The sequence below is a fragment of the Delphinapterus leucas genome, chromosome 1, assembly GCF_059928025.1.
Source record: "Delphinapterus leucas isolate spDelLeu-1000000601 "Yukka" chromosome 1, BTC_Dleu_Yukka2, whole genome shotgun sequence".
NCBI lineage: Eukaryota > Metazoa > Chordata > Mammalia > Artiodactyla > Monodontidae > Delphinapterus > Delphinapterus leucas.
In genome coordinates this window covers 53,090,002-53,106,511 of record NC_143129.1, presented here as the reverse complement: position 1 = coordinate 53,106,511, position 16,510 = coordinate 53,090,002, and the positions used below count along the sequence as shown (strand labels likewise).

At 35.9% G+C, this 16,510-nt stretch overlaps 1 protein-coding gene across 11 annotated transcripts in view; it reads left to right on the top strand.

The window, feature by feature from the left end:
• The window catches only part of SMG7 (SMG7 nonsense mediated mRNA decay factor), an 84,134-nt gene that overhangs the window by 18,830 nt on the left and 48,794 nt on the right, over positions 1-16,510 (top strand). For 7 of the 11 annotated variants that reach the window (XM_089910112.1, XM_022593325.3, XM_022593320.3 and 4 more), the window contains exons 2-5: positions 2,106-2,246; positions 11,115-11,146; positions 13,543-13,660; positions 15,425-15,557. In XM_089910112.1, coding sequence (XP_089766238.1) covers positions 2,131-2,246; positions 11,115-11,146; positions 13,543-13,660; positions 15,425-15,557 — 399 coding nt within the window. In that variant the 5' untranslated portion in view covers positions 2,106-2,130. The remainder of the gene's footprint in view (positions 1-2,105; positions 2,247-11,114; positions 11,147-13,542; positions 13,661-15,424; positions 15,558-16,510) is intronic. The other 4 variants (XM_022593319.3, XM_030762237.2, XM_089910127.1 and 1 more) reach the window with 2 other exon arrangements.

The window sequence follows — 16,510 nt, the reverse complement described above, 5'->3', positions numbered from 1 at the left end:
GCCTTTGTATGGTTTTCTTTTGTGCTCCAATGCTCAAAGTTTATTGAGCTTCTTAGATATCTGGGTTTATAACTTTCATCAGATTTGGAAAATATTCCGTCATTAACTTTTCAGATATTTTTTTGTGTAATTGATATGAGCCAGATATGGTATAAACTCTTAATTTCTTTGGAACTGTTGCCTAAGTCAGCTGGTAATTTGATTTTGTTAATATGCTATAGAATTATATGTTATTTACTGTACATTTTGCAACTAAAGAGGTTTTTTTTTTCTTCTTGTTTAGCAAAGAAGAACTTAGAAAGTGGGTTTTGTGTGATGTTGGAATCACAGTGAGGCTAGGCTATATTTTTTTAGGCTATAATTGTTGAAAATTGAGGTCTGTATTGCATCATGGAATAATGAATAAATGAAGTTTAGGTTCTGGAATTCTGATACACCTGGATTTGAACCCCACTATCTTTGTGATTTGGGGCAAATTTCCTAAAATCTCTGAGCCTTTGTTTCTTTATTTATAAAATTGGAAAAATAGTAGTTACCTCAGGTTGCTATGAAAATTAAATCGATAATGGTTTATGTAATCCACTTGTCGATTACCTAGGTCCCCAGTGATTATTAGTTTTCTTTATATATTCACTTTAAATTTTATTCTTTCATTCAGGGACCTTTTAAACATTTATAATATTTAACCAAACCCCTATGGCATTCATGAGACTATACTAATGAGCTTGGGTTTTGTCATGAGGTATTTTCTCCTAGTCTTTTTCACTGAAGTACAACTAAAGTCACATGCTTTGGAAGTATGGAGCCAAAGTCCACATAGACCTCCTGCATGTTTGAAATTTCTCTTAAGACTGGTGTTTTATTGTTAAAAATTTTGAATAACTTTGTCTTCTATTCTAGAATTGATTAATGTGCATTCTTAGCTTCAGTATCCTCATTTTAGAATGAGGATAATAACACTTATATCTTAGGATTGTTGGGAAGAGTAATAATACCTATAATGATAATAATGACGATAATAGCTAACAGTTTTGAGGGCTTATTTAACAAGAAACAATCCTAGGTGTTTTATTTCTGTTACCTCATTTAATCCTCAAAACATCTCAATGAAGAAGGTACTTTTATTATCTCCTTCTTACTCCTTACAAAACTGGGGCATAGAGAAGCAGTTTTCCTAAGGTTATACAGCTAATAAGTGGCAGAGCATCGTTAGAACCCAGGCAGTCTGAATATAAGGTACTTAACTACTACATTTTATATTCCCATTCTGTGAGATCAGGTGTATAGAACATTTAGCATAGAATCTGCTACATAATAATTTTAAATGTAAGCAGTTATCAGTATTCAATAATAATTAATTTATTTTGTCCAAATCTTTGAGTTAACTTGATGTCTCTAAGAAATTGTGTTATGTCTTTCCTGTGGCTTGAGTTATTCCCGGCATGCCGTTGAGTGCAGCGTGATACCCAAGCCCATGCCTTTAACCACTACTTTCTACTGCTTCCTCTTTCCTTGTTGGTCTGTGTCCACATTAGAATTTAAATCTGGTAGGAACTATAATCTGTTTTGTGCATCATTGTATACTTCGTCCTTAACACTGTATCTAGTACATAGAAATGACCAAATCATTGTTCAGTGAGTGAATGAAGATCTAAAACCTGCCGTTTTCAGCTGGTCTTAGAATGTAAGCATTATTTATACCATCTATAATTGTGGTTTAATTACTTTACATGTTTTTCCTTCCATAAGCAGTCCAGTTTGGACCAACCATCTGCTCCTGTGTTCTACAGGGCACTCTCACCTTGGTGCTGCAAGAGCCCTGCTGGGTAACTGGTTTCTGTCTTATAGAGATCACTCAGCTTGCAGGCAGGGAGGGAAATCAGAATAACACTTTGATCCCAAACTAGAATTTTAGAAATATACAAAACAGAATTTTTAAATGTGTATTCCAAAGAAACTAAATATAAAAAGGAAAAAAAAGCTTTGATATTTTCCCTTTGCCTTTGACATTAGATCATTTTAAATAAAGAGAAAATTTAACTTTCTTCAGGGGGGTTCTCTGTTGCTGTGGGCTAACTCATATTCTCCTCCTCTCCTCTATCTAGAATGTCTTAAGCCATATTCTACCTTATGAGAAATTGGATGTTCTTGCAGATAGTCATTGTGGGAGAAAACGTTTCATTTAAGTCCCAGATGAGGACCGGAAACTTGAAATCAGAGGAGCATCTGAAATCAAGTAATATTAGGTAGGATGAAAATTACAAGGGATTTCTACATGTTTGTATTCCTTTTAGAGATATATGTTAAAGTATTCGTATACTGTGAACACTAGTACAAGAATTAGAAGCTTTCTGAAGCATTTGATATTGGCCAGGATGGGGGGAGGGGAGTGCTAATGGTTTGGGGTTTTTTTGTTTGTTTGTTTTTTAAACTTATGTAGCTTCATAAGAACTTTGGCATGTTTACTTTGTCATGAGCGTTTATATCTTATAGTTCAAGGAAAAATTTTAAGCATTTAAATTTAAGAAATGTTTATGTTTATATATGTGGTCTCTGAATATTTATGATAAGCATAGGGACATGTGCTTTATCTTGTAGATTATCCTTTAAAATAAAAATTCCTATGTTTTGGGTTACATATATTGCAGTTCATTTGAGTGCAGGGAACATCAGTTCTTGGCTCTATATGTCAGCCTGGATGCAGTCAAGCCTCCTAGGTGCCTATAGAATAGGTATATGATGGTATATAAGAGAAGCCCTCTGCAGGTAACTCTTGTCACAGCAGCTTGTATCAGTTCAAATGACAGTGTGAAGGTGCTTGATCTTAGAGATGGGGCTTTTAAATGAGAAATGCTAGTTGCCCCTACAAGTTGATACTATGACAGTGACACCTATAGCCAGGCCATTCCAGAAGACTTGCTTTACTGTGTAACGCCAATGAGCTTTGGAACCAGACTGCAGGGTGGAACCCAAGTTCTACCTCTTCCTAGTTGTGTGAGTTTTTAAGTTTTATATAATCAAAGCTAATGTTTGGGGAGAAACAAAAAGTACAATAACATAAATTCTTTGCAATTTTTATGTATCAATCTCTGGTTTTATTTTATGTGCATATTAGAATGCGGTCATTATTACATTCAAACAGTTTCTCTTTTGTCACTTAGCCTTATGTGATGGTATCTAGGATTTTTGACCTCCACCCTGGAATGTTGTCTTCTTCAACCTAGTGTGTTGCTTCAGAAAGGATCCTTTGTCAGTGACTAGATTAGCAAAAGTAATTTGGTGGTCACTGAAGTATTCAAGTCATAGTCAGATTAACCCTCCCTCTCGGAGTTATCACTCATGTTCTTTTATGTAACTTACCTGTTGTCTTATTTATCCCTGATAGCAACTCTGAAAGGGAGTTTGTATCCCTGTTTTATAGATGAGGAAATTGAAGTTTCTTGGAAAGAAATTCCAAGGGAGCACTACTAATATGTAAGAAACCCAGATTCAGGGCCACGCCTTTTTTATTCTGTATCATTTTGTTACATAAAATTGCCTTAAGTATGATGCACATTTTACCATTCATTAATTCAGCAACATTTTAGTGAACAGCTGTGACGTACCAGGCATTATTCTCTGTGTTAGGGAACCTTCTTCCTCACATTTTTCCATTGTGTCTAATCCATATGGCACTCATCACTTTTTCTCAGGTTCTTTTGCCTATTCATTTTGTAATTAGCTCAGAGATTTACCATTCTCCTCAGTTAATCTCCCTCTTAGTTTCAGACACTGATCTGATTCTCCTACTTTATCTCTGAATTTGAGGCAATGTAGCAGTGAATTCTCTGGACATCTCTCCACCCTGCACTACTCCCAAATTTTCCTAGCGTATTTCTGTCTAATCTTACCTTCCTCCAATTTCACCCTGCCTCTTTTTCAAAGCCAGTCTTGCCTCCTGTCTTTTTCATATTCTCATGTCTTTTCATCTCTTCCAGAATCATGCTCTGTTAGTTTTGTTCTTTCCTATATCTTCAAGCTATTCCTTTTTCCTAGCTTCTTTTCTTCATTCTAAACATGCTCAAGTCTCTCCCATTGAAAAAAAGAAACGTCTCTTTACCCATGGCCCCCTTCTCTTTCTCTTCACAGCCCGGTGTCTTAAGAGTTGCCTTAAACTTCTCCCTCTCATTTGTTCCTCATTCTCACTGCAATTTGACATTTTTTCTTTGTCTGGCAAGGCTATCATTGACTCTTATTTCACCAAATCTAACACACCTTCCAATCCTTATAGTACTTATCCACTGCCTTTGAGATTGTTGAATACTCTTCCTTTTTATCCTCTTCTTTTCCCTATGCCACTCTTCTCTTGCTCTCATACACCTGTAGTTTCTTCTTGGTGTTCTTCATGGGCTGTCTTTCTTTTATCTGCCACTTAAAAATGAAGATAGGGAGCTAGCACCACCCTTCTGCCTTTCTGGGCAATTACATTTACTCTTATCGTTTTAACTACCATCGCTGTGCTGATCACTCCAACACTGTATCCCTGGTCTTGATGTCTGCCCTGTGCTTGACACTCATCTTTAAGTGTCTGCTTGCTCACCCCCACTTTGTCAGATACCCAGATGTCCAAGCCAATAATCTGGGAATGATTTTAGACTGTTTCCTCTGCTTTATTTTTCTCCTGCTGATTTTACTTCCAGATATTTCTTAAATCGAGGCTTTTCTGTTCATCTGTATTATCACTTCCTTTCTTCCAGTCTTGCCCTTTTAAAATCCACCTTCCATGCACCTTGTTGTTGTAGTCTTTTAAAAATGCAATTCTGACAATGCTGTGCCCCTGTTTAAAACTCAGCACTGTTCTAGTAGTTAAAAGATAGAATCTGAGCTCCTTAACATGTCATACAAGGCCTCACAGTTTGCTCTCTGCCTTGATTCTCCAGCTCATCTTCTGTAGCTTCCTACTGTGCATTTGATCCATTAATCTACCTCCTTCACTGGCTTAGCTTTGTTTTTTGTTTTTTTTTTTGTGGTACGCGGGCCTCTCACTGCTCTGGCCTCTCCCGTTGCGGAGCACAGGCTCCAGACACGCAGGCTCAGCGGCCATGGCTCATGAGCCCAGCCGCTCCGCGGCATGTGGGATCCTCCCGGCCCGGGGCACGAACCTGTGTCCCCTGCATTGGCAGGCGGACTCTCAGCCACTGCGCCACCAGGGAAGCCCAGCTTTGTTTTTATTGTTGTGATATTTTCTCTGCCTGGAAGAATAACTCCTTCTCATACTTTGAGATTCCCAGACCAGAAATGGCCCTTTATAAAACTAGGTACACATATTCAAATTGTATAGATTGTAGAGTGAACGTTGTAATATAGAGCAGTGGAGTGTCAGGAGATTTGAAAATTTGTGCCAAAACGTTCCATAAAGAGAGAAAGCAAGTTAGTATTTTTATTATCTCTTACTGAGAAAAGCTCCTTTAGGAGCAGCATCTTCCCTAGATGTTCTTTTCTATGTGAAATTCAACAGTAGAGTGATGTGATTTATTTTTTTCTGATTAATGCCATGAGACTTGGTGATATCTTAAAGATCTAAGTGTATATGTGCATGTGTGTCTGCATGTGTAAGCACACACTCACCTTATAGTGTCTACTGTCTGGCCTGTTATTTAACACAAATAATTATCATTAGGTTATTACGTTTATGGTCATAATTTTTGGCTACTGTTATCCCAAATACTCCGTAGTACTTTATGGAAATAGGTAAGCAAATTATCTTGAAATAAAACCTGCTGTGGCTTTTATTTAAATTTCCAAAAAAAGTTGCTCTAGCATTACCTCCCCGAACAAAAGAGCCTGATTTACCTTTCCTTAACAACTGTGAGTTTAGAGGATATTGGCTTATATTCCTATGTTCTGCTCATATGAGAAAGGGGGTTGGAAGGCCAGGTAATAGGAATCCTTCATTGTATCGGCCCCTGATTTGGAAATGTCCTATATTTTTAAACCATGAATATTAATGTGTGATCATAAGAGAGATTATCCTGTATTTGTTACCTTGCATTGTTATATCAGTGCTATGTATAATCAAGCTATTTGTTAAAGAAGATAACCATTAATTAGTTTTTTTCCTCTAGTGACATTATTAAAAAATTACCATAAAATGTCTAACCTTTGAAAACCCCAATTCTTTGGGCAATTACTATCAAACATTCCATTTTTTTTCCCCTTTACAGTCTTGTATAACGGGAACTATGATACAATGGTTAGGAGTTAGCCTCTGGAATCAGGGTGTTAAAATGCTACCTCTACTACTTGCTAACTTGATGACTTTGGGCATGTTACTTAACCTCTATCTCCTTGGGTTTCTTCAACTATAAAGTGGGGGCAATAATAGTACATAGTGAGGATTGAATGATTACCCTATGGAAAGCCCTTACTTTAGAACAGTGTCTGGCAATAATAAGTGCTAAATATAGTGTAAGCTATTTTAGTATATACCTAGTGCATTAGAATGCATTAAATGTATTTATAGATCTTGATGATCATGTTCTCTCCAAGAGTATTGTTTCAGATGGTTAGCTTTAAACATATTTGATTATCACTGAATGTTTCAAATTTTATTCAGTCTTTTAATGACTTTCTCTTTTAGTGTTTGATAGAAATGCTTAATTTCCCTTATTATTTACGAACTGAGACAATATATTTAGTATTTTGAAAGCTTTATATTTTATAACTATTTAATAGTGCTATTTTATTATTGAAGGCATGATGATTTTAGTTCTTGGATTCTTCATTCATTCATTCTTTTCATTAATTCCTTTAGCTTAAAGTAAGAATAAAAAGGATCTCATGTGGCCACACCTTCTAGAAGCCAAGAGGAAACATTTAAAAACTATTGTCTCTTTATATAAGCATTGTAACGTTAATCTTTAACAATATTGGTCTTTAACAAAACCAGTAGGTCATTGAGGTGTAGTATTTTTTCTTTATAAAAACGTAAAATAATCAAATAGCCAATTTTCTGCTAATCTTTATGAAAGCAGTTGGTGTAAGATCACATATCTATTGATTTGATTTCTTGTATATTATACATTATTAAAAAAAACTAAGAGTGGGAGAATAGGGATTCCTTTTCTTGTGAGATAATTTTTAGTTTAACCCTCTCACCTATCTAAATGGGTATTTTTGGTACACAGAAAAAGGAAGAGTTAGTGGATAATAATATATAAACCTAACCATGTTTTAAGCAATTTGCAAATTAATTCCATCAGAAATATAGCATGGCCTACAAGTACTAACTTTCTGATTACATGAGACTATATTTTAACATAGTCTTCTTTGTGACAAGATTATGACATTAACGAATAAAAATAGATCTTTAGTCTGAGGAAACTGTTATTGATGATTCCTCATATGGGAAAACTGTTTGGTTTGGGAACTTACACATATTCGACTTCTCATTTTTGATGAAGTACTCCCTGAAGCAGGAGAGCCAAACTTTTTCTGTAAAGGGCCCAGATAGTAACTGTTTTAGGCTTGGTGAGACATGTGATTGTTGTCTCAGCTACTCACCTCTGCTCTTGTAGCAGAAAGCAGCCATAGACGATGTGTAAACGAATGGGCGTGACTGTTCCAATAAAATTTATTTATAAAAATTGATCCAGTGTGAGGGAGGGAATTTCATCCACAGGCTGACCACTGCACTAGAATGTGAGTTTTACTTCTTGTGGTCCTTTTGATAAAAATCCCAGGTATTTATTTCCTAATGTGATCTTTTTTAAAATATCTGTTTATTTATTTATTTATTATTTTTGGCTGTGTGGGGCCTTAGTTGCAGCACGTGGGATCTTCGTTGCCCTTTGTTGCAGCACGTGGGCTCTTTGTTGCGGTGCGTGGCACGTGGGCTCCAGAGCGCGTGGTCTCTGTAGTTTGCCGCGCACAGGCTCAGTAGTTGTGGCGCACGGGCTTAGTTGCCCCGCGTCATGTGGGATCTTAGTTCCCCGACCAGGGATCGAACCCACATCCCCTGCATTGGAAGGCAGATGCTTAACCACTGGACCACCAGGGAAGTCCCTGAACCGATTTTTAAATTTAGACTAGTTGTCTTAAATGTTAGGGTTTAATCGACAGAGCACAAAACTGAACCTAGATAAGTCTACGTTAGCTTTTTATGTCATAGAATTTTTTTATTCTAATTTAAAAGAAATAGAAATGACTTGGACTTTGGAGTCAGAAAGAACTAAGTTTGTACTTAATTGTACCTAATTGCTTTGTGACTATGGACAAATTATTTCAGAGCTTTAACTTCCTTGTTTATGGGATGGGAATCATAGTAGCTATCTCCCAAGGTTGTTACATTTTCCATTTAGCTAGCTTTTCACCATTTCAATTTAGCAAGGTTATTTTAGTCATTAACACATGTCTCTTTCAGAACCTAGGAGAGAACTGTGCACAGAGGAGCATCTCTTCCCCTGTGTTAATAAGGAATCAGAACTCTTGGAATTTCAAAATGCTTGAACATTCATGTCAGATAGTTTTTATGACATTTTTGCACTTTTGTTAGTGTTTGGATTTTTAGTTTTACATTATTCTTGGGCAGATTATAGTGTATAAAAATGTAGAGTGAAATTTTGATCTTTGTTTATCAAAGCCTAGAAGCCTGCTCCAGAAACTGTTAGAATTATAGTTCTTCTCTTACTGATGGCCCATCAGAGAAGCAGATTATTTGGAAATAGTTCCTGTTATATGCTCAATATGATCTTCATTTGACTGGAAATTGGTATCCTCGTTAGGCAGATGTTAGCATACCAAGATGACATTTGTTCATCTTTACAAGCAAATCTTGTTTGGAAAGAGAAAGCAATCATTAGACACATGATCCTAAGTGTATCTTGTATAAACTAGAGTATGTATTTTTAGCTAACATATGGAAGCATTGTGAAATAAGTCCTTTGTAACTTGGCAGCTCAGAATGAAAGGTATTGAATCCAGTGGAGATGCATAAGTGAGGTTGGCTGTCTCAGTATAAGGTTCATAAGTTAGTACTCTAGGAGGGTTTTGGGGTGAGGGAGGAGAGGAGGTTGTTGGTAGGTTAGGATGTGTGCTATTCCTAAGTATGATCTTAGATTTTACGGGCATAAATCAAATACTTTGTGAGGATTTTTTTTTTTTTTTTACGGCTAAAGTTTAACACTCAAACTAGGCTTTATGGATAATGGAATTTGATGTGATGTTACCTTTTAGGACTAAGTGTAGCTGTTTATTTGGTATTGTTCATTTATATTGATAGTTCTTGTGGTTTGTGGTTTCTATAGCATCGTATTGTGATTCTATTTGAAAGCTTAATTTTTAAAAAATATAGATATCTTTTTAAAAGCTAAGAAAACAAAAAGATTCATGTTATGTTTTGATGAAACTAAAATTCACAGTTGTTATCAAATAATAAATTACATAAAGCATTTACAGTAAAACTTTTAGAATCTCTAAATATTCTCTAGCTTTTATGTCAAACTTTGTTTTTAAAAATGGAAATCTCGTAAGTTTATATACTTACCTTTTTAGAGTATATGAAAATAATTTAGCCTTTTTCTTTTCTTCACTTAAAAAATATGTATTGAATGCCCTGTGTAGGCAAAGAAGTTGTGATGGTGAGCATTCCTAAAATCTGTGATACACACTGTAAAGAAAAAGTACAAGTGCTTTGAGAGCATAAAACAGGAATATCCTTCATGTATGCAGGGTTCAAGTAAAGCTTCCTGAGGAGGTAATGTCTCTACTGAGACAAAGGATGAGTAATTAACCGGACAAAGGAGGAAGATGTATTCCTAGCAAAGGGACTCTTCTTTACAAAGGCCCTGAGCGTCAAGGGAGCCAAGCACATTGGAGAATCCAGAAAGAAGTCCAGGGGCTGGAACACAGAGACCAAGGAGAGAAGAGAATAATGGTAGAAGTAGAGTACAGAGACCCTATTCAGTTACAGAGGACTTTGTAGACCACTTTAATAAAGATCTTGGTTTTTACCCTAAAAGCAGTGGAAAATCATTAAAGGGTTTTAAGTGCGCAATTGGGGAGGTCAGATTTGCATGTTTTTAAAGATCCCTCTGGTAGCAGTGGAGAGAGCAGAATGAAATGAGACAAGAGTGAAGTGGAGAAAACAATTTGGTGGCTTTGCAATAGTCCAGGCAAGGGATGGTTGTAACTTGAATTATAGTGACTGAAGAGGAAGTAAAGGGAGAGCTACAGATTCAAGATGTATTTGGTAGGTAAAATTTTTTGGAGTTGATAGATTACCAGGGATTTGAGAGAATGTTAGCATGGATGACTTCCAGGTGTCTGCTTTTCACAACTGGAAAGCCATGATACATTTGCTAAGGTACAAAACACTAGAAAGAGAACCAGGGATGGGGGTGGGGATGGGTCATGAGTTCAGTTTTGGACCTCTTGAATATAGGCAATTCTTGAAGAATTTGGGAGAGAGAAAAGAAGCAGCAGCTAGAGGAAAATCTAGGATAGAAGGTTTTAAAATCTGTGAGAGGATAGGGCATGTTTAAATACTGTGAGAAGGATCCAATAGAGAGGGAAGTTTTTAAATTATTGAAAGAGGGGAGAGGGTAATTAAAGGGGCAGAAGTCCTTAAAAAGGTTAGAAAGAGCATACCTAAGTGTAATTACTGGTCTTAAGTAAGAGATGCAGTACTGCTAGTATTTTAACAAGAGTAAGAAAGAAGAGGGCTCTGTGACTGTAAGTGTTTAGTAACTGGGCATTGTTTTTCCTGAGGTATGGGGCTGTCCTTTGCTGAAAAGAATTGAGGAGAATGGAGATTTGAAATAGTTGTAGTGGCTAGTGAATTGAGAAACATAGAATTTCCTGGCCTCATGGAGGGAAAATTTGGAGGTAAACAGTAAGAAAATGAACTCTACTCAGTAGAAGAGTTCGCGATGACCCTGTGAACTTGTAAGGAATGGCATCAATTTGCCAAGATCTAATGCTACTCTAAACATTAAAGCAGGGACACTATTTGCAGTGCCACAAATAGAGCTGTTATACATTCTTACTGTCATATATAATTTTACTTAACTTTTAGTGTTACTTATGTTGGGTGAGCCTAGTTTGTTTCTAACAGAGGCTCTTTTTCCCTTTTTTAGGCAGGCAGAAGTCCTGAAGGCTGACATGACAGGTATTTGCTGGCTCTTTTGTTCTTCACAACTTATTTTATACCATTAAATTAAGGGAAGTGTATCATCTTATTCTACTACTTGTAGTACTGTCCTGGTTGCCAGAGGGGATGATAACTTACTATTTATTTTAAATATTTATTGTTTCTATACTTTGAATTCTTACTTAGATGGCTTGTCAAAATTTTTATGTAATCTGTGCTACACTGAGTTGAATATTACTTAATTTAATGCATATACTCATTTAATTTTTACAAGCTATTTATCAGCTACTTAAGAGATACAGAAAAAATAATTCATATACCATATAAAGACAAATACCTCATAGTATTAGATTTATATCTTTGTGTTTATAATTCCCCAAACTTGAATAGTAGGTAAACCTTCAGAAAAAAATGTTTGCAGGAAAACTCTTGCGAATTGAAAGTCCTTGAAATTGAATGAGCTACCTTGCCACTTTTCTTTCTTTTCTCACCTTTTTTGTTTTGAATAACAGCCAAGGTGTTTTTGAAAGAATAACTGGAATTAGTCACTAAAAGGAGCAGATGAATTTAACTCCAAAATAAGGAAATATATGGCAATAACTATGTAGTGATCAATATGTTCTCTATAACAGCATAACAGCAATATGCTTTCTATAACCATCCTAAAATTTAAAAAAACAATAAGTGCTAATGGATCTCATCCTAATTTTTGAAGATTTTAGTTCTGCAGTGAAACCTGCAAAGAAGAGTTAAACTTGTAAGCAGCATACCTGCCAAAATTTACAACCAAGAGGAAATGGGCTATTTAGATCTCTTTTTCTCAACCTCTAGAATTGCAGGCTAATGTTCTAAGAATTTTAGATAATCTCATTGTCATCTTGCTCAAGAAAAACAATGGAAAAACCAAAAACACTTTTTATAGGTTTATAGTTCTTCCCATTATTAACATAACTGCCATCACCTTCCATACTATGGATTCTGATGTCAGCTCTGAGCTACTGTATTATGCTCTTGTATTGGCATTGTAAGCATAATCTATATTGCGTGACAGAAATTGTGCATGGAACAGTGTTAAGCCATCTATATACCTTTTACATTTTCTTAACTCTTGAACACCCGCAGTAAGTAGGCTTAGGGTTTGACTTTGTAGGGGACATTTGACCTGCCCAGAAGGTGACCTGTCCTTAAGATACTAAGTCTGCTCATTTAAATGACAGTCTCACTGATAGGTCAGAGTTAATGATCCCTTACATTCCTTTTCCTGCAATCAGTGAATTGAAGCAGGGTTGAATAAATCTATAAATCTATTTATTTAGTCATTAAAAGCTTAATAAGGAAGGGACCAAGAACCTGATACCAAAAAATAGGCCCTATTTTTTAGTAGCCAGCAAACTCTTGTAAGGATTAACTCTGTTGTCTGGGAGATTCTGTATGCGGAATAGGATTATGCTGGCTGTAGATACTAATAGCAGACCTAAAGAAGAGTGAAGATTATGCCATTGTGCAGCGGCAAAATACTACACGCAACCAGACAGGCTAACTAGCAGCCGGAAATATATAATTGCAAAGTCCATTATTAAGTTCTTCTCTTGAGGCAGCTCACTGTCAATTATTGCACTCATAAGCCTAGTAATCAGTGCCTTGTAGGACTCTGGCAGACAACATGACCCCAATTTGGTATTACATATAGTTATAGCCTGACTTTCTGATTTCATCTTGCACCCAGTCTCTCATTTGGCCTCTTGAGCAGTTTAATCACTGTCTGCTACTGGTCCTCATTTACATTAAATAGCAAGTATGTATTGCTCACAAAGTGTCTTGGCAAGCAGTCTACCGATGGTTAAAATAACACTCACTGTCAAGACTTTATTGGCTTGACATACATAGGAGAGTAGGAGTAATAGCAGAATGCCCAAACAGCTGCTGGATTGTGAGCCGACAGGAGGACTCTGTAAGGACAATTGTGAAAATGATTCAAAAGAAAAAGAGAAAAGCTTCTTTGGACAAAGAGATATAGTTATGAGAGTAAACAGACCAACTTGGCAGTCCATCATTTCAAATGGGATGACTTATTATGAGGCATATGGCTTCCTGTGGTATGAATGCATAGAAATCCAAACCAAGATCAAAGGGTGAACCATTCTCTTTTTTTAAGCCTTTTTCATTTCATGGCATTATTTCAAAACTAAAAGACAAATACAGAAGCATTTTGAAACAGATGTAGTCATTAGCCAAAAGGTGAAAGTCATCTGAAATGTAGTAGTATAAAACTTCTGCAGCTATCTATGATATCTGTTTAAAGCAGATATCTGTTTTTGCTTTGGGGAATGGAGAGTGAAGGAGTTGTTGGTGTGGCATAATGGTCTTAACTATCTGTTTATCGTCTACCGTTCTGTTTTTGTTTTGTTACTCAGATTCTAAGCTGGGTCCAGCCGAGGTCTGGACATCCAGGCAGGCTCTGCAGGACCTGTACCAGAAGATGCTGGTTACTGATTTGGAATATGCTTTAGACAAGAAAGTAGAACAGGATCTGTAAGTACTATCATTTGGGATGTCCCTGTAAGATCAGGAATCTCACCAAGACTTTAGAATAGAAGAGAACAATTTGGTTGTTTCTTTTTAACCTATTTCAGAGTCAGGTTTTTCAATGAAAAAAAAAGGAAAGAAATTCTAATACTTGTGATCTTTTTGAACAAAATATTTGACCATTGTTATTACTTTAGATACAGTCTTAGGTAGCAAGAGGAGAAACGTTTAGAGTTGAGTTTTATTAAGGTCTTCAGGGCGTATCATAAAAACAAATTTGTATGTGTTTCAAGTACTAAGAGACAGTGTTTGGATTCTCTGTATTGTATTCAATCCTATATTTGAGCCATGATTTAAAAAAAATACGAAGTAGGCTTTCTTTGATAAATATGATTCTATAAGTTTCTTCCAAAGGAAAATGTGTTTACATTGTAAGGAAAGTTCTTCCTTTTAATCCAATAAATAGGTGTTTCCTTTTTTTCCCCCCAATAAGACTAAAGAAAGATTTTGTATATTTAGGCTATTCCACTCATTCTTTCTATTAGGGGTGAAATAGCAGATGACCAGATTCCCAACTGAGTAAATAAATGTCTTTCATGGAAGGCCTTGCCTTATAAATTGGAACAAGGACATTAGCCTGGTGGAAAATTAAAAATCAAGAATATTTTTTTTAATAATGCCTGTTACCCTAAGTAGTGGTGAAGATTAGTTTTTCCTATATTGCACACCTAACCTTTATATTGTTAGGAGATCTAGTAATAGAGCTTAATCACAACCACTCAAACCCATATTTTTGATATTAGAGTCATGGATAAGATGGCATCAAAAATGCTGAGGGAGTGATTGATTGCCCTCATAAATCATTAAAAACCCCAGTGCTTCAAAAGAGCCTCAAAAGCTGCTGTTGATAAAGAATTAGGTACTTTCCAGGTAGGTTGTAAACCCTCTATCTATCTGTGTTTGCTTCCTTCAGCCAGTAATACCTTCCCTCCATCCTAGTTCCCTTTTTTTGTTTTGTTTCTTTGTGATTTCCCCTGTGATTTCCAAATTAGGGAGTGACTGTATTTCACCACAACTGAATTTAAAATGATTCTCTATACAATTCGAAAGGCATTTTATAACAGGATTTTGGTGTGCCATATTTCAGCATTGTGTTGTTTCTTAGTTTGAACAGCCAAAATTGAAATGTCAAAATGAGTTTATATTTCAAGCTCTAACGAAAATATTAACCCCAAGAGAAATAAACAAACTATTAAATAGAACTAGAACTGAGTGCTGTGGGAAATAAGTTTTAGAGAAATAAGAGATATGGCTTATATTTACAAAAAAATCTCCCCCACCCCCACCCCCACCCCCACCCCCAGACATGCCACTTGATACAGAACACTCACATATTTTTTGACACAATGGTGCAATGTATGGAAATTTGTTAATAGCTTGCTTTTACTTTGGTCTTGCCACTGTAGTTCTAATTTTGTATGAGAATTCCTAAATAGGTTCTAAGTCTAGTAGCCCTAAAAGATTAATAACTGAAGCCACAGTCTGATTATTCGAACATTTGGTAAGTGTTTACTAAGGTCAGTTGCATTCTACTGCTTGTTTAGTCTTGTTCAAAGGGGAGCATAAAGTTATTTAAGTGAATAACTTTAATGCAGGTTTACTGTCTAGTGTGTTATAATTATAACAAACAGTTCTTTCTTGTTCTCAGGGGGACCAGTGTCTGCCCAGTGAGTCACTGCTATACCAAATAGAATTACATTTTGTTTTCAGCTGGAATCATGCCTTTAAGAATCAGATCACAACACTACAAGGCCAGGCAAAGAATCGAGCAAACCCGAATCGGAGTGAAGTTCAGGCAAACCTTTCTCTGTTCCTAGAGGCAGCTAGTGGCTTCTATACTCAGGTGAGTTCTGCACTGTATACCAATTTTCCTAAAATTAGTAGTGAATATTCTCTTTGTACACATCTTGTTCATATAAGCACTTGGGGTACCCACTGTATGGTCCATCCAGGAGTTGATCACCTATAATCTCAGATGAATCAAAATGTCTGAAATTACTTACCATAAGACCTTTAAAACAGTAAAGACTCTGCTCTTAAAAAGGTGATGGTTCAGCTTAAAGGTTAGAGGTATAATTGTGTGAATAAAAAAAAGGGTAATGAGAGCAATGCCTTAGTGAAACAGCAGAAGTAGTGTGTTACAGGTGGTAGTAGAGCAAATGTAAATGTATGGGTGTAGTCACTGTGAAAGTAACAGCTATGTTTTGCCAGGTAAGAAATAGTCAAAATTCGTGATATCAAGTGAGTTTTCATAGTATTATATATACAGTAGAATTTATCTGGAGCTTCAGTGCTATTAAACTACCTAAGAAATAGAGTAGCCTTTCCTCAGTTTGAATAGTAAGCTATTATTTATTGTCCTCAGAGACTTTCCTTCTCCTTAATTACATCTTGATGTGACTTCTGAATCAGGCAAGGTAAAAGAATAAATAAATCTTTTTGGACAGTGAATTTTATTTAAGCAGAATTCTTTAGAAAACATCATCTCATCCACTTGTAATAGCATTCATAATTTAATTAATAACATGTGTATAAATTCTCATCTTGTAATGACAAGACAAGGTTTTGCAGATCTTGCTCCGAAAGAAATTCAAGAACCTACTCTCTGTGCTGCTACTTGACCATTGCTACCTGTATTTTGGCTCCATTTTGGTTGTACTACTTTTTAGAATGAAGAGAAAGAAAAGACTATTAAAAGATATCAAATAGCCATCATCTTACAGAGATTATTTGTTTTACTTAGACTAAAACATTCATCACAGTTCATCATTGAAAGAACTCAAGTATGGTTCTTGT